This window comes from Bactrocera tryoni, chromosome 5 (assembly GCF_016617805.1).
Source record: "Bactrocera tryoni isolate S06 chromosome 5, CSIRO_BtryS06_freeze2, whole genome shotgun sequence".
In the NCBI taxonomy this organism is placed as follows: Eukaryota; Metazoa; Arthropoda; class Insecta; order Diptera; family Tephritidae; genus Bactrocera; species Bactrocera tryoni.
Genome location: NC_052503.1, coordinates 44036736 through 44064086, shown reverse-complemented (window position 1 = coordinate 44064086; position 27351 = coordinate 44036736). Strand labels below are relative to the sequence as shown.

The following is a 27351-nucleotide window of genomic DNA, read 5'->3' as shown; positions in this document are numbered from 1 at the left end:
CAAAATGTACAGCATAATCATAAATTTGCATTAAGGCAAAAATGACTGACAGTATGTTAGAAGCCTTTGCAGGGTGTGAGCCACTAGTTGAGTGAGTTTATATGAACTAATGGAATAAAATGTTTTACACGGCCAATTTGATTTGAGCTAGACATCTTTCTACGTACGTTTACGTTTGAGTATAAATGCAATCAAAATGTCGATTTATTTCAGGCATAGAAAAATTTTTGGAGATCACTCGGCATAACTGAATTGAAAAGTGCAGAGCTCATGCTCTCTCACTCTCTTTTCACTCTTTAATCATTATTTTTGGTTAGTTTCTATAGATACTACTGTAATATCCTCAAAACAAGCGCCAATTCATTTTGAAAAATTTGTGTATTCCCTTGATACCGAAGGCGGTTAACAGGATGATCAAAGCAAACAAGTCTAAATTGCTAGTAAAAGAAGTAATTTTTTCAGAAGTTTGAACTATTGGCTCAAAAACAGAAATTAATTTCAAAAGTCTTATTTCTTCAGTTATTATACGACAAATACATCAGAGAAAGTCGTGTAAAAATTTTGAGTTAATCGGTCAATAAGTTTTAGCAAAATTTTCCTCACCAACTTTTTGAAAAAGTTCTGTTAACTTAAACGCTCACAAAATAATGAAAATATTTCCCAGATCAACCCAAAAATGACAGAGAGTATTCTCAAAGATATCCTTATATAAGGCAAAATGCAAAAAACATATTCCTTGAATTGCACAAGTGGATACAACCCCTTCACAGAACAAAACGGAAATGTCTGTTAAATATAAAACGATAAAAAATGGTATTACTAACTAACCACTAAACGTGAACTCATCCCTAACTTATTGCAATTTTTTCACGATTTCTTGTAGTTTATTAAATGCTATTTCTGCATTTAGGTAAAGCTAAATGACCAGCGGCATTCTCGGGCTTTCTATTTCTAGCCTCTATATCAGCTTTGAACTTGACTGTGAGTAGAATTACATCTTTCAGTGCTTTGGTAGAACTCTGGGCTAGTGGTTGCGGCATAGTGCCACCTGACTATGATGGAGTCACACCCATGAGAGAAGGCTGACGGACTAATGTCGCAACTCCCCGTCCTGTTAAAACCCTTGCAGTCCGCAGGTTCTCTTCCCTCGTTATTAATATGGCACTGGTCGACTCTGAACTCATTGCCTCCTAAGGGCATGCAACAACCATCGCCTTGGAATGGGGATACATTCAGCATGGAGAAGCAAAAAAATAAAAAGAACGATGGCGAACAGGTGACAATTAAAAGTGAAAGTATGTGGAGCCCGAAGTCCAAATCTGTCCTGGGGGAGTGCTGCTCCTAGGGAGTCTGCTACCCCAGTCGCAAGTAGTTCGGCGTTAACAGAAGGTCAGTGGAAATAGATAGAAACTTAAACGATATACGCGGCGGATTTGTTGGCCGTAGCAAGGGAACCTCTGCTAGACACTCATGATATGCTCTACAGTGGACAAAGGTAGCCAGGAAGCAGAAGGCAGGTCGCCGCTTAGCAGCCAAAATCGTGGAGCGCTATATTGTCAAACATGCTGACCAGGTGTATGAGCAGCATTCTAACTCACTTGAATAGGCCAGAAAGTCCCACACACACAGCAAGATACTTACATTTTAATTGAAGTAGCCATTTTTTTTTAAACTATGGATTAGTTGTAGAGTTTTGTGTCATAAAGGCAGGTTCCATTGAATAAATGTATTTAGCGCGACTCTAATGTTCTGTTTAAAAAGAGAAGTAATTCTGGTCCTTAAGAAATCTTTCAAAAAGTCTGTAATGAGCTGTGATTAATCAATGAAAGTTAATTTTCATAAGAAAATGCATTTTAATGATATTTGGAACATTCAGTTCAAACCAGGGAACTGCTGAGTGTTAGCCTACATATCTAACACCTAAGGATTGCGCCACGTTCGTTATGTTATGTACCTACAAGTGTAAAAAAATCTTACACGATATTGTATGACATTTTCCTAATAGACCAAAGTATAATAGATAACTTTTAAAAGTAAAAAAAAATTATAGTTGAAATGAAATCCATTTGAAGCGAAAAATAAAGGGAAAAATAATTTACGAGCGGTCTGAAGTTGGGAAGAGGAAGGGGAGGGGCTTTGTTAAATTCTCAAGGGTTAAAAACGGTTTATCTCAATTTCCAGCAGATTTACTAACCCCATAGACAAATATTGTATTGACAAGTTGCAGAAAATAAAAAAAACTACATATTTTGTGTTTACACCTATTTCACATAACCTCAAAGTAGAAGAGAAAAAGTTAAAACTTTATTTTATTTTTATCTTCCACTTTTTCCAAAGGCTTCGGCACCGGTCTATAATTTATAACTTCAAGTTAATCGGAGGAAAAGTAAAATTAAACAAAGTTTATGAAAATTTGTGCAAGAAAAATTATAAAAAGAAAAACATAACAAAATGCATATGTTAAAAAAAATATGAAGTTATAGATTTCAAAATTAATGGAAAAATATTTAAATTGGTTATTTCCGGCATGTAACCCTCAATTATTTGACTTATGTTTAGGTCAGTCTAGTATTCACCAAATTTTGTATGAACTATGTAAATATTTGACTGATGCATTATACAATAAATGTGTATGACTTGATCATGCGCAAATTAGGAAATTTCTTTTTTAATTCTTTGTTGAAGAATGTATGTAGTTAGCACATAATTATGTATATGTGTTGTGATTTATATACGGCATTTAACAGACGCACATACATATACAAATATTGAAAACATTTAAAATACACAATTTTCAAATAAATCAAATATGTATTTTTTTCATAAATCAATATTCACAAACACACACAAATATATATGTAAACTAGCCATTGTTATGCTGTTTGTGGTATTAAATATCGAAACACTTATTAATGAAGAATATATGTAAAAATAATAAAAGTAACTGTAACTTATTTGATGTAGTGTATTTGTTTAAATAATGTGTGAGGTATATATGTTTTTTGTTGTAATGAAAAAGTAAATAAGACACTAAGGGGTGTTTATGCATGTTGCAAGTGTTCTTCGTTGCTTTTCAATTTTTTTAAATATTTATGCTTTTGTATGAGTGTAGTTTTTTTAAGAGATAAGTATCTTATTCTCTTTAAGCAAGCATTAGTTAATAAATAAGTTTTTTTTTATTTTTTTAAATAAATTTGATAAATGAAAGTATTTGTTGATCACATCTTCATTTGATCGAAAATATGTATATAGAGTATGCGACAATTTTGCTGAAAAACAAACGAAAACTATTAAAAAATATTATCAAATGCGAGTATGATATTTTATGTCGTTATGTATTGACAGTATATAAAATGAATGATTACGCTGATATCAAAAAAACGTGTATACGCAATAAGAAATTATAAAGTAAAACAAGTAATGCGGTTGCACAAAACATTTCATTTAAAAAACAATAAGGAAGAGAGATGACAGAAATTCAATTACACATGAATTAGAAAATTTTGAATAAAATGTGAGTAAAATATTTTTATATAGACAATCTTATATGTTGGTATGTATACTTGTAGAAAGAGAGCTGGAGCTGGCATAAAAGTAGGAAAGTTGGATAGGTGATTCAGTTAGAGTTGGAATAGAAGAAAGAGAGCTCATAGAAAGTCATAGTTAGAGAAGGCCAATAGCAACAGCGTTAGTTAAAAGGATAGAATTATAAGTGACACAGATAAATATTTGTATGTTTGTTTAAACAAAACTCAGTTATTAAGGCAACAACAACTATTACGCTTTCATTGCAAATATTCCAAAAAAAACAAGTTCTCATATGCAAAAATGTTCAACTTATTTGTAGTTGTTTACAAACTCACAGCGAGTACGTGTGTTAAATTTTCCATTATCAACATTGGCTTAGTGATTTAATGTATGTAGTTATGTTTTATATATTTATTTATTTAAACTTGCGCTTGCTCGCAAAGCGGTAGTGAAAAAACTATGTATATAGATTTATATATTTATACACGTAAATATACATCAATTAAGTAAACTCCAAATAAAGCAGCTAATTAAAATTAGAATATATTAAATGTAAATTACAACAGTGTAAAATGCAATAAGTCGCAAAGGACTCGATTGCTTTTTAAAGAAAATGCAAGTTAAGAGCGAGAAGTGAGCAAAATAAGTACTTGAATAAAACTATATAAAAAAAAATTAAATTTAAAAAATATAAATTTTTCTATAAAAGTGAGTGTGTTAAGTTAATTTAAGTTTACAGAAATGTCCATACAAAATTATTATTTCGTTTTTGAGAATTAATTTATTTCTCTCTTTAATTAGTTAAATTTGATGATTTTTTATTTGCTCCCTAACAATAAAAAATGGAATTTTAAACCTTCATGTTTGCACCTCTTCCAGGTTTTGTGGCAATAAAGCTACTAGAATCTTAATAAAATATGGTTATCAGATTTGAGTTGAGTTTGAGTTTGGATTGATGGACGCTAGTTTCGTTACTCATAAATCATGTTATTCAAATTTATGCAATGATATGGAAGGCATTTATCTTTACGCTGATCTCAGCAGAGTCATAATCCCCTCTTCGGGAGAAAAGTGAAAAGTTTGTTTGTTGTCACTTAATTTATTTGCAGAAAACACATTACTGTGAGCAAAACACAGTAAGGCTTTTTAATTTAAATTTCGCGCGATAACCCATTCTTCGAAATATTTTTTTCTTGAATTAAAAATTATTATTAAATTTCTGATGTTGAAACGTTCACAATGTTGGAAAAAATGGTGATAACTGTTTGTCGCGTGCAAGTGTTTTTGATTGGTACAAATAATTCAAAAATGACCAATCACGTCCAAGACTGCCATTTTCGAAAAAATTTAGTGATTTTGGAACCACTTTACATAAGCAAAAAACTATCTTTCAAAATGGTTTTCACTAATCCTTCCGACATTCCATCGATGCCAGTAAGAACTCTGCCTCTTAATCGCCGATACTGAAGCACCAATTTCTTTAATTTTTTTATGTGTAGATCATCAGATGACGATGGTCATGAAAAGTATTATCACTGACTATGGGTCCTGGATATATGATTACGACCTGAAAACAGACTAAGAATCGGCCGAATATCGTGGCAAAGGTGAGCAGAAGCCGAAAAAACTTGACGTTGCTGGTCAAAAACTAAGGCCGACAGTTTTCTTCGATTATCGAGGTGTGGTGAGCACCGAATATCTTCCGGCCGGCTGAGCTGTCAACAACGATACTATTGGAGCGTTGTGAGTCGTTTGCGCGAAGCTATTCATAGAGAGTGGTAGGAATTATGACCCGACAGTTCTCCGTTTTTGCACCACGATAATCGCCCCATTCTGTATTGATATTAAATGAGTTTTTCGTCAAATTTTATTTCAATATCGTGCCGCAACCACCGTATTCGCCTGATTTAGCGCCGTGTGACTTTTGGCTATTCATCAAACTCAAAGGTTCGTTCCGGGAAAACCGTTTTAAGAGGTAAATCGCTACTCGCATTGAAGGCAATTCGGGAAATTGACTGTTTCGAGGATTGGAAAAAACGTTGGCATAGATATTGGAGAATAAATTAAGAACTTTAAAATTATGCAGAAAGCCTTACTGCTTTTTGTTCATAGTAGTATTTACTTTGAGTTGGTGTGGCATTCGTTTTTTTTCTCTTCAACGCTATTTTTATTTTTATTTTCGATCACTTGTGTGGAAATAATTCATGAGCATCACAAAACAAAAACGCTAGGATGTGTAAAAATTTCAGTTATTTTAGAGGAAAGAGCTATGTATTTTAGGTACATGAAATATAAACCCGTGCTAGTGCGATTGTTATTACGGATGGAAACGGAAACTATCTCAGCATATTTAATATGCATGAAAACATAATTCTCCCCATTTTTCAAAAAATTATATGTATAGTTCAATGATATCGAGATAAAATTAAACATTTTTTTTCTCTGGAAATTTAACTCTCGTGTTTTTTATCCCCACTGTATTTAGTTGATCACCGCTAATTTAGTATTTACTTTCTGTTTAATTGCAATATTACTTTATTTTTATTGTACGTAATCAAAATCATAGTAAAACGGAAATTACAAAATTCAACCAAATGGCAAACAAAACAATAAACACAAAGCACCACTTTTGACCTGTTTTGTATGGGTTTTATGTATATATCTGTAGCTGTGTTTGTAGTACGGTTTAAGTTTGTTATAATTGCGTACAAAAGTGTATTTGGTTACACAAGTATGCATGTACTTTGTATGTATGTACGAGTATTTAGTTTATTTTGCGATATGTACCATGAGAACTTCCGAAACCGAACTGATACTGAGGACATACATTGTGACGCCAACCTCCACAGGGGGACCTGGAACATACACACACACGTTTTTGTTGTAATTGCAGCACATATACATATAAAGTTATAAAATTGTATAGTTGCTTGTTTTTCTTATAGTTGTTATTACAAGTTTTTAATATTATAGTACGTTACATTAGTGAATTGTGTTTGGGGGGAAAAACATTTAATTTCCTTTTGCATTGTTGGACAAAATTTGCATTCATCGTTGCTTTTAGTTTTCTGCCGTGGCTAGTGGTAGTGAATTGGGGTATGGATGTGTATTTGACGTTCAAGGATGTCGGGGCATTTTATATGTAAAAACCAAAAATCCAAAAAAAGTAGATATTTGCATAAGCCGTTAATTTATCAAACGCATATTGTATTATTTTATAAGCATAATCTCTTGTTACTATTTGAAAGCAGCGAAGACGAAGACTATGTCGAGACGAGTAGAGTAGTACAAATAAATAAAAATTAACCGTTATCAGCATACACAAAATACTGTTAATGAAAGCGGTAGACGGAAGTACGTTCAAAGCACTGTAATACAAATACATATATTCAACTGAATTGATTTGTATAGAAAGAGATAAATCATATTGCAACAACTACATGTTCTTCTTGAAAGTTGTTGTATAACATGTATATAATTCATACATGTATATGCAATTATTAAGATTTTTTACCTTACGCTCTATGCCTCAAAAGCACACCTTCCCATACACTAGTAGGCAAATGTTACTCATACGCACTGTACGCCGCTTTCACTAGCAATATTCAACCTTAACTATTTATATTTGACACACATTACATCTGCTGCTCACAGCTGCAGATTTTTTAACATATGTTCACCTATCAACGTGTCATATGAATGGCAAAGTGTCGAATGAAAACCAAATCAATCTAAATTCTCTTCATACTTTAAGAAAAAAATATTATTTTTTGGCAAATATTTGGCAGTTCATATCTTTATACATTTCTTGCTTTTTGTATATACCCTTTGTAACTTGTAAATGTGTCGATTTTGCAGATAATTATATAAAAATGTTTGTACGTAATCATAGAGTTCGAAGAAAGAAAAATATGACGTGAAATTTTAATGTTCAAACATACTTCGAAAATAAGTAGAAGACAATTTAGATTAATATTAAATTAAATGGCAAAAGGTGTGTACACTAAATAAAAGTTTATACGTATATAATATATATATGTCATGAGGTACGTAGTGTAAGTGTATTAAAATTTTTCGTGCCAATATATTGAATGCTTTTAATTTTGGTGAATCCATGTAGGAACAATTAGTCTATGTATATAATTCAGAGTTTTTTAGGCCGTGAATTTTAATTTGTGTAATGCAATAATGACTGCATAAAAATAGGTAGTTATCGAGAAAACTTGGATGTGCGTTTACAAATGGTTAATGACGTGATCGTGATTATTTCTGAAATACAATAAATTTATTTATATTTCGACCGACATTCGTGCTCTATAAAATATATTAATACAACTTTACCGAATTAACTGTGATCCGTAATTGTTAACGATTATTATATGGAATGCCTGCATTTGTGGGAATTCTTTAAGAAATAAGTATTATACTTAAATTAAAGTAACAACATCACTTTAAAAGCTTTGAAGCAATCTGATTGAGCAAACCTAATAATAACTGAGATTTCTTTAATTGCCTTTCACTCTTTGTCAAAAATTGTAAAGATAATAATTTGGATTTTAAAAACTAGCTCCCTTTCTGAAACCAGTAGATACAGCAACAGTTCTCAATTAATTTTAATCTAAAAAGTGCCCTTTTAGTTGAATTTTAACCTCATATAATCTTATAAATTTTCCAAAGCACATAACATTATTTAAATCACCCAAATGTTTTTCACTGATACGAAAACTAGGTTAAACCTTATTTGTGTTCATACATACGTAACTAATTTTTTTTTTTTTTTTTATTAAAAAATAAATTATATAAAATTTGCAATTCAAAGTCAAACCTTTTAAAACATTTACTTTGCACAATATTATGGTTTTATACACTCTTAATAACTGACAATAGAATGGGGAATAAAAACCAGATGTTGAAGAAGAAATTTTCGTAAGAAATAATCAGTTCTAAACACTACAAGTTTATGTATTAACCTGAAGATTTGTAGAAAATATTATCAAGATATAAAGATCAATTGTTTCTGCGTAAATGTAAATGACGGTCAAAAACGCATTTGACTTTTAATCAGGTCTGATTATATGTATACACAGTGAATCGAGGAGTGTCGACACATGTAAGAATATAAATCGGGATTTGAATTAATCAATTTCTTAGTAATAAATGTGGTTTACTATTATTTAAAAGTTGGAAGATGGAGTCAGGTGTAGAAGCTCAAGCAAGTGAGGAAAGTCGGCCAGAAACGATTATTTCACTTATGGCTCAAGCAGCTCATTACCGCCGGTCTTATACCCAGTATCCTCTGGGTAGCCCAAATAAAACCAGTTTGACGGCCAGCTAAAGTAAGATGACAAAACATCCCTCCCCAGAGTTGTGCGCTGGGTTTGAGACCCACCACGTATAAAACACCCCCAATAGAAAGTCCTCTCGACTAGCAAACACAACACTCTACAAGTCACTCAACCTATATGGTGCATGGTCGATGACAATATCTGATCAAAAAGTAAGAAGAAACTTCATTTAACAGAAAGGCACGTAAATGTTTTTCCTTTGTTGTTAGACATGTCTATAATATTTTCCAAATATCTGTTTGTCAAAAGATTATCTCCGAGTTACACGTTTTGTTTCTTGTAAACAAGCAAAAGCGAATTTTGTCGAGCAAAGTGTTTACATTTAATATTCTCATCGAGACGGAAATTTTTTGTGCGAACATGCTACCTATGTTGCTGAAAGCCTTTGGTGATCAAACTAAGTAGCAAAATTACGTTTATGAGTGGTGCAATGAGTTCAAAGCGAGCCGAGAACTCGTAAATGACTAACTGCGTTTTGGACGAAGACCGTCCTCGGCCGACGAGGGCCCCGTCAAAGATTTGGTGCTCATTTTGCTCAGCTCACACCATTTTGAAAAATGTTTTATATATCATATGCGTCAAGTATCGACTGGTTCCATAATCACGCTAATACACCATGTAATTCCGCAACCACAGTATTCACCTGATTTTCTTAAGTGTTACTTCTAACTATTCAGCGAAATTCATGTATACCGTTTTGACATGATAGTGGAGATACGAGGACTGGAAAAAGCGTTGGCAAAAGTGCGTTTAAGCGAACGAATATTAATGTAAAGCAGATGAAATTTATTTGGAAGAATTCATAAAAAATTTATTTCCTGAACTTTGAAATCTTTGAAATCATTTAATATCAGTTTAAACACAAAATTGAAAGTACTGACTGAATAAACCACGTCCAGCACGCAGTAGAGAAAATATGACAGCCTTAACTGAGAGTATACATGAAGATATTTTACGAGACCTTAAATTGAAATAAAGCTTGTGCAAGAACGAAAGCCGTTCGAACTTCCCAAGCAACATCGCTTCGCTCTATGGGCTCTTGAAAGAAGATCCGGCGTTTACAAGTAAAATTTTGTTCAGCGATGAGGCCCATTTCTGGCTTAATAGGTAGGAAAGCAAGTAAAATTGCCGCATTTTGGACGAAGAGCAACCTGAAGAAATTTAAGAGCTGTCCTTTCATTCGGAAAAAACAACGGTTTGTTGTGGTTTATGGGCCGATGGAATTATCGGTTCATATTTCTTCAAAAATGATGCCGGTGAGAACATAACCGTCATTGGCGACCGTTATCGCGCTTTGATAACCCACTATTTGATAACTGAAATTGAAGCTCATGAGTTCGGCTATATTTGGTTTCCACAAGACAGCGCGACTTCCCACATCTCGCATCAATCAATGGATTTATTGAGAGAACATTTCGATGAGCCGTTAATTTCATTTTTTGTGCCGGTCTATTGGCTACCAAGATCGTGTGATGTCACACAATTAGACTTTTTGCCGTCGGCATATGTAAAGTATAAAGTCTATGCGTACAATTCCGCTTATTCGTTAGTCAGTTACCTGTCGAAATGATAGAAATACTCATCGAAAATTGGATTTAATGGATGGAACATATGAGATAATTAAAAATAATAATATTCGTTCGAATAATAATAAATATTCCCCATTAGATTTTAAGTTTCTGTGCATTTCTTTACAACAGCTGAGAACATTTAAATGGATCACCTTTTAGTGTAAGTATTAGTCAACCATGGTCAGAAGAAATCAGAGTTAATGTATAGTACGTGGTTATAAAAAATCTAAAGATGCATAAAATATAATACATACGCATATAAATCAGCAATATTTATTTCAAAAACTTTTTTCATGGAGCACCTAAAGTTTAACCCAGTTTTCTTTATCGTGAACACACTATTTTTGCATAATTTTTCAAAACACCATTTTGCAATAACAAATAAGTAGTTCTAGGATCACAATATAGAAAGACCTCTAAGAATTATTAGTATTAAAATGAAAACGCAGCAATAATAGGAAACATTTTATGAATAGAGCAAATGCTAGCACAACAAAACTAGATAGACTCGGCAAAAGAGAACGATAGTCAACCAAAATTAATAAAAAAACAAGATATGAAAAAGGAATATGTTTATATGCAAAGGTACAGCGCACAAATGTATGTTTTTCAATAGGCGAACTAACAAAATAGATAAAACTCCCACAACAAACGAAGAACTGAAGATATGTAGAAAATATATTAAATGTTCAAAATTTGTAACAACTATTAGCAATATTATTCAATGTAACAAATTAAGAGAAAGTATGTAAAAGTAAAGTGTAAAAAATGCAGACGCAAATAGTTAGAAGACAGTACGTTCAAAACTAAATGCTAACATTACTATGAAACTAAAATCAACTAATTGTAAAAACAAGAAAAGAGACAACTTTTTGTGTTCTTAGTAAAAGGTACATTTTGGGCGTATTGTGTACCATTTTAACTTCTGACAGCGAGCTGATCGATAGCACATACATGGTGACTCCGACTTCAACAGGAGGTCCTGAAACAGCAATATGTTGCATCAATTTAAAGAAGGCAAATTAAATTAGAAAAAGTAAAACTCAGAGCGCTACCAAAGGTGAACAAAATAGTTGAAGAAGTTAACAAAATAACATTTTCTTACAATATTACGAATTTTTACAAAAACAAATCCGCATTAAAGTTAATTTTTTATTTTTATTTTAACATGGTTTATTAAAAAAAAATATTTTTCAAAAATCTTTTAGTCTTATACTTATGAGAGCTTTTAGTGTGCAATGATGTAATCATAATTAATTGTATTCCTCGTTTTTTTTTTTTAATTATTGTGTCTGTGTAATAGTGTATGTGTAATAAAATTTATTTGCACAAGTATTTTAGCTAAAGATTTTCAAAATTTTATTAAATGAAAATGCATGAAAAGAGTAAATGAGTAGTAAAATAAAATTAAATTGATTAAGTATTTGATTTTTGAGAGCAGAAAAGTTACGCATTCCTTAAGAAAATCATTAATTTTACTGCTATAAGATATGATATATTTAGGCAGAGATTATGTATTGTATGAGTACTTAGAAAGTGAGTGTATTTAAAACACTGCGTTTGTTTATGTGTGTGTTGATATAGTATGACCGTAAAACAAACGGTTATGGCAATTCTTATATTTCTTTTGTAATATAGTGAAAGGCGGCAAATATATTGGTGCATCACCGCACCTTTGGATCTGGTATCTAAAGTTCAGCATATGGCTAACCTTAATTGTATTCATACTTTCATATAAGACACTAACGACGCACTTTATCATATACTATATTGTTGTTTAAAATTTTGATTCTTTTAGCTTTGTCTTTTATAAAATTTGAATTCGTGGAACTCACCTCCATAGTTAGGTCTTACTCTTTTGTCGTAGCTAACACTAAATGAATCGAGAATAGCGGATATATTAACATCACCCAACATGCTGCCGCCACCAGTCCTGTAAGAAGAAACAAAATTTTTTAATAACCATAGGCCAAAATTTCTTCAGCAAACATAAAAAAACAGTTTTGCTATTTTTGATCAGAGAGCGAATTAAGGAGTTACATGGGCTTACGCGTTTCCAAAAATGTTTTTTTATCTTTCTAAATTCTACAACACCACTAGAATATTTTCTTAAATTTTAAAGTTGATCTGAGTAATAGTTTCAGAGATACAGCCTTGAGAATTTATGCCATTGACGCTACCTAGGCTTAAAGCGCCGTCTGTAAACGCGTTTTTCTGGAAACTCTGCTTTTGAAGTACGTTGGCAAGATTTCTCGAGAATTACTTCACCGATCTTAGATAAATTTTACACAGGTCCTTAAAAAAAATATTTTTCAAAAATCTTTTAGTCTTATACTTATGAGAGCTTTTAGTGTGCAATGATGTAATCATAATTAATTGTATTCCTCGTTTTTTTTTTTAAATTATTGTGTCTGTGTAATAGTGTATGTGTAATAAAATTTATTTGCACAAGTATTTTAGCTAAAGATTTTCAAAATTTTATTAAATGAAAATGCATGAAAAGAGTAAATGAGTAGTAAAATAAAAATTTGGAATATAGATTTTTTCGATTACAACTATTTGAAAAAAAATATTGCGAGTTTTTCATTTTTTTTTTATAAAAATGTCTGCTAAAAATCCAATTTTCAGTTTTTTTCCCTCCTCCAAGTTCTATGGTAATGACTTACCTAAAATATGAGTTATCCTGCCAACATGGGCGCATCTTTCTTTCGATTAATAAAATATTAATTTCCAAAATTTCAGAATTTCATTGTTAATAGTGTTTGTTTTAAATAATAGAAAATTCCAATTAAATATTTAATTTTTAATGAGAGAAAAAATTTTTGAAAAAAGATTTTACTCGCGGAAACCCATGTAACTCATTAAGCTGATCAAATTTGCCCAGAGAAAAACAAAATGTTCACAAATTTTAATACGACTCTCTATTATTAGCTTCAGACTTTGACCTCTCAGCCAATCTCCTTACACTTTTTATACTATAAGCCTCGCAGGAATACTAAAGTTGGTGTTTCGACATTTTTTGAAGGGCCATTCGTTAGACTGTTGGATAGTTTCAAAGTCATATTCTTAAACCCAAAACTTGATAAGTATTACTTTCTATTTTGTGTCAGTTTTATAAAAGATTAAAGTCTTTTGGCACGAGTTTACCATTGACATACTTCGTACCCTCAACACTAACCACAATCAAGACGATTTTCAGGCATTGGTCTTTTAATTTTCTCGATGTTATTGTCATTAACAAAGGAAAAATCACAAAATCCAAGTTTCCGATGACTTCACGATCTGCACTGAATAATTGGTGCTCTTATGTTCGCTATAAACTTGGCTTCCCAAAACATCTTTGTAGTCGTGATTTCAATGGAAATAAAAAAATTTCAAAGAAACTTGTTCACAAATTTTTTCTACAGTTAAAATCGCCCAAAAATTTTGCTCAAGCGACTTTATATGCTCGGTTGTCACCAACATACACAGACACAAAATAGTTGGGGATTACAATTGATAAGAGGCGCACTTGAACAGATCACGTAAAACTAAGAAGAGTTCACCTAAGGTCTAAGTTTGCGGGGCTAGTCTGAAGAATAAGTCGTTATTTTATAAGGTAATACTTAGGCCGTGCAATTCAACTGCTGAACAGCAGCTTATGACGTAAAATATTTGATGTGGTACGTTTTCAAGACCTCCCTTTGCGATTCCATTAATGAATAATTTTTATTTCATTTAATTTAATTTTGTTTTTGCAAACGCACACTAATTGGCATATGGAAATAAAATTTCACGCAAATACAAAGGGTTTCACCAATCTAGAAAAACATTTTTTAACGATCAGGTTTCCCTCGCAGCTCAAATGAACAGTCCGAGTAATTTTTTTCGAATGTGTGCCGGTAAATTCACTTGTTAGACTTTCAATTTGAATTTCATTCCTCTAATGTGTACTGAGCACTAAGCCACAAAGTGGTATATTTAAAAGTTATTTACCACAAAAGTGCTTACGCAAAAGCATCTAACTCATTAGTGCTTATCAGTTCAAACACTCATTTCATTTATTGCATTTTTTCCAATTAAAAAGTTTTGCTTTCAAGCCTTTCATCGCCATCGCTCAAATATGCACACATACAGACACGCGCTCACCTACACGCTTATGTGTTGGTATCTTCAAACACGAGTAAGTAGAATGTGGATAGACAAAACTTCAATAGCAAATAAAAAGTTCATTAGCGCATTACTCATACGCAGTGTGGTACGCAAAAAGACTTTGCAGCGCATACTTGAAAGCACAAAAGTTTTACACTTTAAACGCCAACAAATTGTAACAAGCCAACAACAAAACCAAAAACCAACCAAAGCATAGCCTTTAACAAAGTACAAAAAATTCACAATTGGCAACAAAGTGGCAAGAATGTCGAAAACCAAAAAAGTGACAACAATAACAAAGAACGAAATCCGGCTACAACGATAGAAGACACATGAGAAGCTGCGCACTGGAATTGTGCAAAACTGAAAGTAAAATGCAAACGCAGATAAAAACTTTTAAATGAAATTTTGTTTGAAAAACAAAAGAAGAATATTTCACAAGGACTTTCAAAGCAAACGCACACAGCTATGACGTCTGAATAGCAAACATATGTATGTATGTACATATATACATAAGTACCTCTAAATGCTGGTATGCGCATGCAGTGCTGTAGACCTGTCCAGGCATACAATGTATGACCGAAGAACGGTGTCACAATTTAGAATCCGAAATTAGAGAGCGGCAGAGAGATTGTGGTGGAGAGGCTCGCTAAAGTTAGTGGCAACAAAAAGCCTTGATTAAATTGAGGCCAAGCCAGGCGGCCAGCATTATGCGCGCACTGTGTTCGTGCACGAGGTTAAATGCCAATGCAAAGGACAAAACAGACGAGAAAGAAAAACCAAAAACAAAGACAAATGCAAAACTAGGCAAAAATAGAGCGAATAAAAGCGCCGAAAATTTTTGCAGTAAAACAAAAAGGACGTAGTTGGCAAGGCGTAAATAAATGCCAAAGAACGAGCGTAAAAAAAGAATACTAAATTAACAGCTGCAACTGAGCAATATTTCTCGGTGTAGCGCCAGCAAAGAAATTTCGTGTCAGGAACTCCCTAACACCGTCTCTGCGCACCTACCACCGACGCCTTCATTATGCTCGTCGCTTTTTCGTTTGTTAAATACTTCAAAGGATAACAATGTTAGACATGCACAATCGCCAGAGTGTTGGAAAGTTGGGCGTAAAGGAACCTCTCTGCCAGCCGCCTGTGTTCGGCTGACGATGTAAGCGAATGGTAAAAGCTTTTCCCAGCAAATTGTAGCTTTTTCACCAGTAGAGCGCATGTATCGATGAGCTGTGGTTACTTGTATATAAATACCTATACATACCAAAACAGACATTTAGAGCAGCAAGCGTAAAATACGAAGAGAAGAGAGCGTGTAATACAACGAAGAGTACCGATGGTGCATAGCACTCGTATATCTCTTCGTATTAACTTTTTGCAAACCATCGTGGTACATGTATACATTTTAAAAAATATATCGTTAAAGCTCAGTAAGAAAAACAAAGGAGCAACTGTGGTTCTCACAATTCTCACAAAGCTGCTGACTACAGGTAGATTAAGAATGATGCAAAAACAGTTTGTTCTCTCACCTTAAGTGTTTGTACACGAATACACGCCCAGTTCACTTGGTTCAACCGAGTTCAATCTTACTTTGATTGAGAACAACTATTTTTTCTTTGTTTTCTTTTTTCACCTTTAATATCTAATTTTTTAAGTAATACAGTAAGGCATGCGCTAAATAAAATTTATTGCGTCAACTTTGTACATACATATATTGATGTGCATTAAAAACAATATTAAAAGAGTGAATTTAGAGGTAGAAAATTGATTTGAAAACTTGGTAAACCTTAATGTGTTTGCCTGAACGAAATCATTGTTTTGCTGAAGAAATATTGGCTTATCAAGAGCCAAATAGCCGCGTTGGTCAGTTAGTGATGCCTGACGATGTGCCGTTTCGTAGTTCATGAGTAGAAATATCCTTCAGGATGTCTACGCTTGACTTGAATTTTAATAGGTCCGAGTTCAACGTTTCACACTTGGCACCCTAACTGTTTGAAGCGTTGCCTTGCTAGAGCGAGACAAGTTCACAAGAGATGCTCTATTGTTTTTCAAGTACCTTACTCTTGATTTTTCCTGCAGTCATCTCGATCTGTCAGCCACCAAACTGCGACCAGTGATTATTCAAATCGTACAGTTCTAACATACTGCCTTGTTCACGAGTTTTGCTGCTATGCAACCCGATAGATAATTTCATCGAGTTTTTACATTCCTTGTAAAAACAATGCACGGCTTTATCAGTTTTGGTCACGTTTTTGAATGACTGCCGTATACCACTCTTGACAATCTCGTGCTTTTTACTATTATCATCAATGACTGTGTGACCTGGCGCTCCATGTGAACGTGTTTTTCCCTAAAAGTGCAACACTTGTCCCGCCACCATAAAACTAATATCAGGATTTTAGAGCAGCCGGCTGTTTTTCTTTCGCATATATTGATATTACCATTCCAGTTTAATTCAAAGAGCATAGTTTTCTATTAATAGTATGAAGTAATACTATATCATCTCACTCCTCATATTTAGTCTTATTTGCAACAGAACGTTCGTGGCGGAACTAATCGAATGGTGCCACCAAATCGTATCCAACCGGGGGAATAGAGGGGCATAGACGTCAACTTAAGTTAAATTGAAATGGTTTTCTTTAACAAAAGGTAAACGATTATCGACAGGCCTCTCCCCTCATTTGCAGGCTTACATCTTCAACCTGTTAATAAGGTGAAAAAAACTAAAGCAATACCAAAAGCTCTGTCTGGATCGGGAAGGATCTCTCCGAACCGTTCGAGGTTCCAAAAGAGGTTTAGACAAGGCGACTCCCTATCATGCGACTTCTTCAACCTGCTGCTGGAGAAAATAATTCGAGCTGCAGAACTTAATCGAGCAGGTACAATATTTTACAAGAGTGTACGGCTACTGGCGTATGCTGATGATATTGATATCATTGGCCTCACCACCCGCGCCGTTAGTTCTGCTTTCTCTAGACTGGACAAGAAATCAAAGCAGTTAGGTCTGGCAGTCAACGAGGGTAAGACGGAATATCTCCTGTCATCAAACAAACAGTCGTCGCACTCGCGACTGGGCATCACCACCAGGCGAAAAGAAGAAACGATTGGGCGCGATGTTGTTAACTCGGCTATAATCGCGTAAGCGGTGTCTACGCCAGTAAAGAAGAAGAAGAACTTCATCATCAGACCCTTTGGGGTACCTGGTCATAGCGGAAAGGCTAACAAATACAAAGCCGGCAAGCTAGCGAGAGGAGGAACTTTTGCCGCACTCTCATCAGAATGGCACCGAGTTATTGGCATCTTGCGCTCTACCACTGGACGAGTGGTTCTCATGTGCGCTTAACTGGCGCTGGTCAACGACTCGCTCCTGTGCGACCATAAGGTATAGATGACACTAATATTAGCCATTTCAACAAATTTGTAGGACGATTTGGGTTTTATGTTCAATTATATAGGTGGTTTTGATACCACAAAGAACCAATGCTCTAAGGTGTCCAATTGAGATCACAGTTATGATCGACCTCATAACCTTTTTTCAAAATACCAACTTGCATCATTAAAAAAGATCACGATACCTCACGAAAAAATCGTATTTTGGAAACATATGGACATGTTTTTGATGGCACCTTATCAATAAAATTTTTATTATCCCTTTCCAAAATATTATGCTTTCACTAACCTAAAGTCAACATGAAACTGTACAGTAATCATTCCTCGGATTTACCCGATTACGTATACATTAATACTCACACACTTGGACAATAAAATTTTCATAGGTTTGCTACAGCTTTTATTATACAATTGAGAACTATTTGGAACAAATTTTCTGTAGTCTTCACCAGACTGCAGCAAAAAGCATTGTAAATTGAATGAAAATTGGGCTGACGTTAATGGCTACTACAAGCTGGAAATTTTGAAAGGAAAAAATTGTATTCGTACGAAATTCAGTTATGCACTTCAAGGCTCTCAAATGACCAACACAACTCGTGCTACTTGTAAATTCGGACATGTTTTATTAAAAACGGTGCCAGAGTGGCGGGGGCAAATGACAGTTACACGACAGTTGCTCGAAAATTGCTTGGACAATTGCGAAAGTGTTGTCCATTGTTGTTACTGTACTTGCATAAAATGTTGTATCTCTGTTTTGTAGCGCAAACTACATTTTGATGACAGTTTCCTTTTTGTTACTGCCCAGAACACGTTTGGCGTTGACACACAACTGACAAACAGCAGAGAAGTGTCACTTGAGTTACCCGCCAGGCTGCTTGACTATCAGCCTGCCTGAGCGCCACGTGAAATCCATGGGTGGGCGTCCAATGCACAGCAGGCAAGTGCTTGATTTGTTTTGATTGGTAATGTAGTATGTGAGCATGGAGGCGAAACGGGAACTGCAAGTGGTAACACTCACATCACTGCCGGCTAATGTTAGCTGTGTTTTGGTGCTGACGCTCAAGAAGCTGACAAGTGGCAACACCATCAACAATCAAGATAATGGTGAAGCGTTGTTATAACTTGTGCTTCGCTGACTCCATAGTAGTGTGCGTGTGCGTTATTATTGATGGGTGAAGCAAAGTAAATGTGGCACATATATTGCGATATATATTTTGAACGATTTTAGTTTATTTGACATATAGAGGAAAGCCCAATTAAATATTTAGTTTTTCATATATAAAATAATTACTTTAGGCAACATATAAATCTTTTTGGACTACTCAAATATTCCATCGCACCATAAAAAGTTTGGTTTGTAGATGAGGGAGCCGGACTACTGCCACGCACATAAAACTCCACTAAGCAAGACCTATAAAGTGCCATAATAAGGCTAAAAATAAGAATACAAAACTTTTATTTGGTACATCGAATCGTATTGAAGAGGGGCTAAAGGCTGGATGTTCGCATAGATAATGTTCCAGCGTTTCATCATCCTCTGCGCATGCCCTGCATTTCGCTGAATCCATTCCAATTTTGAATGTGGGACCCTAAGGATAGGTGCCCTTTTATGACACCTACAATGTCGCTAAGCTCCCTTTTGCTTAAAAATAGGAGCGTTTTGGTCTTTCTACCATCAACACTAACCCAAAGTAACTTACTCGTTTAGTTTGAAGCTGCATCCCGTGTCAGGATTACTACAGAAAAAGCCCGCTCCTCTTCGTGTTTCCATCTTTGATCAGTGAATATGTTGACCTAGCCGTTGGAACTGTCGATCACAGAACCACTGGCCGAATATTCCCTACTGCTGCCAGCTTAATCCGAGTTCATTAACTAGGTCGAGGCGCCAGTGGCCAAAAATCATAACCTGGCTGGCCGTAAGCTTTGCCTCAAAACTCATTTGAATGTGATGTGAATGTGTATTGGCCGGATGTCAAGTATAACAAAATCCAGAGCCTTAATCGAAGTACTGTTCATTGCGCCCGTAGTCCTCATCATTCAAACCATTGTATTTTTTCAAAGGGTTTAATACGGCACTTTTTTAAAAGTGTCACCTGCCCATTTATGTGGTTGCTTTTATATTTATATTAAAAGCATAGGCGCTATTTATAAAATATGTTCTCACAACAAAAATCTTTTCATGATTTCTGTGTAAGAAAATTTTCCATATAAATTTAGCGAAGAAAAAGAATTCAGCTTTTCTTGCGGCAGTGGTAATAAAAACAAGAAAAACAATACCAACTTGACCAAGTGCAAAACATATCTGGAGTTTGTGCCAAATTTTTCCGTGTAATAAAATTTTTTGGTCACATGTTATCGCTTGCACTAGCAGTCGTAGCCAACTTTTTTACGTTTTGATAAGTGTTAAGCTGTGCTAAATGTATGGCTGCTATTTTTGGCAAGCAATGTATTTGATAGCCACTGGACCTATGCCATCCATTGGCCAAAACTTTTTCTGACCCATTTATGCTTGAAGCAAAATATTGCTTAACTTGATGAAACCATTAACGTATATGTTGTATGTGGATTTAATGAAACTTTTGCGTACTTATATTAGAAATATATGTATTTATGTGGACTTATTTTAATGTAATACAGTTACAGCAGGAAAATCTGACCTAAACGCTTTCCCTGACACAAACATTAATGGCCAAATTATATGGTAAGCGAAATGTTTTCATTAACATTGACAATAATTCACTTTGACGGTTTCGACAAATTCACAGAATATGTAAATATTTGTCAGTAATATCAGCAACGATGTATGTAAATGCTCTCCGTAGCACTGGAAGGAGCAATCGCATTATGCAGAACCACAACGCCCACTTGACATTCGGCAAAGACAGCGTTGAAAGCAAACGCAAACACATCAACTCAAATACATAAAGCCATAGATACACAAATTCCTACATATATACACATACACTCAAACACAAAGATGTTGAAATATATCACTTTAGTGTAGATCTGTATTTCACGATACGTAAACCTACTAATGGCTTGCCTATGACTGATATACAAGTATATACATACATATTCGCACGTATATACATATATAAGCAAATAAGCTTAAGCATCCAGCCACAGTTTAATTACATAAATCTATTTATAAATATAGCAGAGAGTATATACGAGATGTGTTCAATAAACACTCAGGCCTCACAACTTGACGTTGTCAAGAACGGAAGAGCGAACGAATTCCTAGTTTTGTTTACCGAATGTGGAAACGGGCGTGCATGCGGATTTTAGAAAATCAGATTTCGGTTGCTTATTCGAAACTTGTTTTCGAAAAGGATATTATGCAGTGAAATCGATGAGCACTTGAATATTGTTTGTGGTGACTCTCTTTCTTCTTGTGGTGACCGGAAAACTTACTATAAGGAATTTCAAAGTGATAGCTTGCCGATTTCCAAGATGTTCCGAAATCGGCTACTATGAAAGATAACGTGACATAAGTAAAAGAGTATGAAATAGGAAGTGTCTCCTGTAGCTTGGATCAATTTTGTGAATTCTTACCATAGCGTCTATCAAAAGCGCATGAGATTTGGTGGTATGGTTCTTAGTAGGTAAAAAAATACATGAAACGTAAGCTGCATGAAATATTGGGATATGATAAAGATGACGGCACGATGGTGACTCGTTTTTTACCTCGAAAAATAAGTGCTACCATATGACTACTGCTTCGGAGTTTTTGACGTCATTTAAACGCAATATAAATGAGGTTAGATCTCCGAAAGTACAGCCCTTGGCCGGATAAAATCCGGGTAAATTCCGGTAACGCAAAACCGGCTATTGTGGGAATTGAAAGACACTTGCGCAGCTTCGTTCTGGTTGAACTCCTACTTATCTAAAATCGACCTTGACATATCAAACATATTTACAGCGTGCAACGAGTCTCCGCATAACACTAACCACCTCTTTGCATGCGCTGCTAACCCTACACATCTGACACCTCTCTCTCTATTCCGACCCCATCGAAACAGCAAGTTTCCTGGGCCTACCGTTGGATAAGCTCGATGACAACTTATCTAATCCTTACCGTCCTAACGGAGATCAGGTAACCGTTACAACAACAACAAGCCAGTTAAAGTAGTCCAATAGGTTTACTCTGCAGATCTTCAGGAAGGGTTAAAGTAGCATCAATGGTTATCGAATTAAACGCCCTTCTTCCAAATTTTTTGTTTTTGTCTTTTCTAAACAAAGTATTTCCCGGACCGCCCGCGTTTGGTACAGTCATGAAAATTTTGATAACTGGTTCTGATTCAACGATCCAAATTTCAAAAGTATCCAAACATGCAAGTAGTCAAATAAGCACTGAAGCACCTTAAGCTCTAAGAAGTAAGTGAATATGGGAATTTGAATTTCGGAAAAATGGTGTGCCAGCAAGGAACAACAGCGATACTCACTCGTGCGATTTGCCTGAAATCATATGCACTTATTATAAGGTTATATACATATATGTGTGTGTGCATAACTTCTATTATATTTAGAATAACAAACTTTATAGCTGTTCAGTCTTCAAATTATATAGGTACATGTGGCAGATGAAGGCATACTTGTTTGCGCTTGTGCTGCATAAATTATAGTATTCGCATAATTCCTGTTTCACTCAATCGCGACCTCAACTCAGGTCCAACACCACAACTGCAGCACTCAATATACATACGCACATGTACATATATAGTTATATGCAGATATGTTCACTTGTATGGACTATGGTAGTCAAAATCAGATTGAATGGAAGTACGCGCGCGTTCATTTGCATAAAGTACACTTCAGTACACACTTCTGTACGTATTTATCTACCATGCAAGTAATGTGAATATGTACAAAGCGAGTGCTTGCACATACATACAATAAGTATGTTGTGTAAGTGCACTTAAGTATGGGTACTATCAAAACATGCAAAACAAAACTTATTCTTGCTAACATACACACATCCGCACTTATAATTTTGTGCATATGTCACGCAGTGAAGTGATTTCAGTTTCGATCCCAGCTCGTGCTCACCAATATACATACTATACCAAATATGCACATATATTATAGACATATATATGTATAAATAAATATATAGTGTGTATATATGTACACACAAAAGAAAACGTGCTTTCTCACATTTTAACTCTGTTGCCCCAACTAATGCATGTGTGGGGCAAACAGTAAAGATTTTCAATCGAACAAACAATCTTCGACGTCAATTTAACCCCATTCTCTCTTCCCCTCTCCGTCTCTCCGTTTGCATGATACCAGATTTTGCTTTATAAATTACTTGCACGGCTGTTTTGTTTTATTGTTTACGTCAAGCGACTTTGTGTGTGTGTGCACTAGAGCGGGTTGATTTACAGGGAGCCAAAAAAATGGAAAAATCACGTATGCGGGAAAAGTTGTATGGATCATGCTGCACAACTTTGATTAAGAGACTAAAGGTCTAAAACCGGTTACGAGCCAGCGATTTTCAAGCTGAAGATTTTTTGGGAAAAATTTGTTTGTCAGCTCTTGAGATATCCATATGTAATTTAATACGCATAATGATATCGAAAAGTTGTGACTGTCCGATTCTGACCGATTAGGTCAGATCGTACAACTATATCACATACCTCCCATACAACCATTTATACAGATTTTTTAAGCTTCGCCTTAAAAATCGCTGTGTCAGACCGGTAGTCCTTATTCAAACTTGTTCAGAATGAGTCATAGAAGATTTCCCGCATATGCTATTCTATAGAAAAAAATCGACCCACTCTAATATCCACGTACGTGAGTAAGTAAAAGCAAAGCCAATAGGTGCTCCGTGACGTATGAGTGATTTTTTTTTTTACATATCAAAAAGCACAATGAAATGAACAGTTTAGCTTGGAAGATACTTATTGGCACTTTGCATTTGTTCGGAAGCAATGAGAATTATGTAAGTTTTAAAAAGTTTATGCATTAACTAATTGATAAATTTATTAGAAATAAAAAATAATAATAGTATTACTACCTACTTATTGAAATTATATAAAAACGTGTACAAGAAACGTTCAGTTTTCACAAATAGGGATATGTTTTTATTTAATTTATTTCTAAACGCAATATAATCTAGAATGAAAAATATTTAATTATTCGACAATATTTATTTTGACGCCTTCTAAGTATTCCCCACTAGATGTAATACATTTATACCAACAATTTTTCCAGTCCTCGCCTCGAAACACGTTTTATAAGCACTTTTTGGGATGGTCTTCAGCTCCTTCAACGAATTTTGTTTTATATCCTCTATGCTATTCTTCGAATAAAACCGGGTCCCATGGAGTGGCGATTTCCGTTTGGGGAAGAAGAAAAATTCACACGGAGACAAATCTGATGAATACGGCGGTTTATCGATGGTATTCATTGCGTTTTGGCTATAAATTCGGTCACAATCATACCCTTTTTGAAAAAATTAAACTTTATCGGGACGAGTCGAACACGTTTCATACCCAAAATATCCACCAAAATCATTCACTATATTCTTAACTTTCGCAAGATTTTCATCAGTTGAAGATACAATTAACAATTTCCTGGTGCTTTTTTGGCACAATGTATTAAGTTTGCCACGAAATTCGTAACAACCAGAAATAGACGTAGGTATATATGTATACCCTTTATAAGTTATAAACGTGACGAACTGAGTCGATATAGATATACTATATATATATCCGCCTAATAATTTAAAAAAAAAATTAACATGATTTGTTAAGGTTAATATAAGTATTAGCATTTTTTGCCAACATCACCATTTTTCAACTAAGTAAAATACTTTTTATCTCATACTTAGCATAAAATAAATACAATTTTTGGTAGCAATCAGTCTATATAATTGACAAATCAGTCAGTAAGAAATCTAATTATATAGCAACTTTTATATAGATATGACTATTTAGATAAAATATACCACCTCATAAGAAATCTAAAACTTTTCTGGAATCGAAATTTTTACCATACAAATTTTTCATCATAGACAAGTTTAAGACTACTGGTGTTGGCTCCAACTTTAAGGTGAATGCACAACAACTTCCCAACTTAGCTCCCGAAACCATTGACCAACATACAACATATTTGATTGATGAATTGAATGATAATTTTCCACCTTGACACTTCGGTATCAGAGCTACTTATTCCATATATCAACAATTAAGAGTATCCAAAAATATGTGCTGCACCAATAGGTTACAGTTACCAAAAGTCTTCTAAATCCTTGACCTGAATGCTTCTAAATATTGCATTTGGCGATATAGCTAGTTCGTACTAAAGAATATAAGAAAATGGTACACAAGTTGCTGTCTCTTCCGCTCAAAGAAATATTGCTATCGACATAAATAGCACACTTGATTCTCGATGACAGTTCGCAGCAGCCGTCAAGTTGCAACTTCAATTTTTCAATCATACTTGAAAAGGAATAACAATTTGTGCTCAAAGACACTCAGCTCTGGCGAAGATGTGAGGCGCAACTACAAGAGCATGACCGTAGCTGTGGTGGTAAATCGCATGGGGTTAAGGTACATTAGCAAGCAGGCAATTGACATTATCGATATTGCCGTAGATTAAAGCTGAATTGCGACATAGTTTATGGTTGCGCACAAGTTGAGCGCTGAAAACTGAGGTGGATGTGGAAATGGCGTATAATACAAAAATATGATTAACAGGGGAATGATATCTGAACAGTATTAAGATGGCTATTTCAAATGGCAAGCATTAGAAAGTCAAATTATTGGACTTTGCAGTTATGATCAGAACTGAAGAGAAACTAAAAAATATAACTGATTTTTTTATTTTTTCTCATTTTTCGAAGTATAGTATGTCTGCTATTTCGTATATGGTGTAAAGCGCCTGAGTTTTAGTTCTTGGATTATTGTAACAGGATGTAGTAATGACTATGTGTACTAACCTCCGTATACGAGAAAATACCGATAACAAGTTCACTCTTTTGATAAGCACAGCTTAAAGACGTCTATTTAAATTCGAAAGCGGAAGCATTGGTAGATTTGAACTACTTAAGGGGTTAATTGGGTTGGAAAATTTCAAAAAATCAATTTTTTTTGTCCTATTAAATAGTGCAATATGTTAAAAATATTCTCCTAAAATTTTAAATCGATCCGAGTAAAATTCTAAAATATACACCCTTCGGAAGCTCTGCCCATCAGTTCACGTCGGTTTAGCGCACCAATTTTAAACTCCTTTTTTCTCAAAACTCCATTTTTGAAGTCGGTGGACACGATTTCTAGAAAATGTTTAAGCCGGTTTAATTCAAATTGTGTACACGCCTCTAAATTAGCATTATCTAGTTATAGACCCCAGTAACTATAGTTAAATTTTAACAGAAAATATCGTTCAATGTGTGAGATATATAATTCAAATTCAGAGGAAATCCTTTCCTTTTAGCAGTATGTATGTATGTATGTCTAATATGGGTTGAATTGGATATATTATAGTTAAATGACAAAATTTGGGCTCCTCGATTTTATTCCGGTAATTATAAAGTCAAAGATGAGCCACACTCTGAATAATCAATTGTCGAAATTATCAAGAAAACAATGAAACTCATCGAGTCCAACCGTCATGTAAGCGTTGTTTTAATTACCCATGGATCAACCATTGTACAAAAAACCATGGAACCATTTAAATAAGGCTGCATACAAAAGAAGTTCGATTTATGGATGCCACGAACGTTGATGTTACAATAGACGAGAAAAGCGGTACGAAGTTTGAAGCGATACTCGCTCATGCGAGAAGCGATGCTATAGGCTGTCAGAGGGAAAGCGAACAAGCGAGGCGAACTGCTGCATTGATTTTTTGAGATGAAGTGTTCTAAATTGCGAAAGTTGTGATCTGGAAATATATCCAATCATAGAGCAAAGGAATGTAAACAGAGAATTTAGCATATTATTTTTAGAACTAGGCCAATATTCAGGCACATTTTATAACTACGCAAGAATGAACATTGCACTATATCCCTAAGTTCACCAGATCTTCAAAAGAATTGAAAAAAATTTATTAAGAAGCCTACTTCTGGTGATTTGTGACAAATAACAAAAAATGCAAAACAGTAAAGTAAATATGGTATTTTGAAGTGCGCTTCAAATTTACAATAAATTATTGAACAAAATCAGAATCAAACCAGCACCTTTAAGATTTTAATTAGAACTTAAGGAAACATATCGTAGGTTTCAACAATTCAGTTATATTATATAGTATTATTTGAATATATCTACTACAACCTTTTATATATGAGAGATGTTTCTTTAGCATGACACATTCCTCTACAATGTGCGGAAGTAGTCTGAGGTCTTTTCGTGCAAGTATGTGGTGCGCATGTATAGAGAAATGAA

At 34.4% G+C, this 27351-nt stretch overlaps 1 protein-coding gene across 6 annotated transcripts in view; it reads right to left on the bottom strand.

The window, feature by feature from the left end:
• Positions 1-27351, bottom strand: part of LOC120776837 (gamma-aminobutyric acid receptor subunit beta) — a 90972-nt gene that overhangs the window by 50793 nt on the left and 12828 nt on the right. For 3 of the 6 annotated variants that reach the window (XM_040107859.1, XM_040107862.1, XM_040107857.1), the window contains 2 exons: positions 12280-12377; positions 11359-11426 (listed from right to left, as the gene is read on the bottom strand). In XM_040107859.1, the coding sequence (XP_039963793.1) occupies positions 11359-11426; positions 12280-12377 (166 nt within the window). Of the gene's footprint in view, positions 1-6315; positions 6384-11358; positions 11427-12279; positions 12378-27351 lie in introns of all 6 variants that reach the window. The other 3 variants (XM_040107858.1, XM_040107861.1, XM_040107863.1) reach the window with 1 other exon arrangement.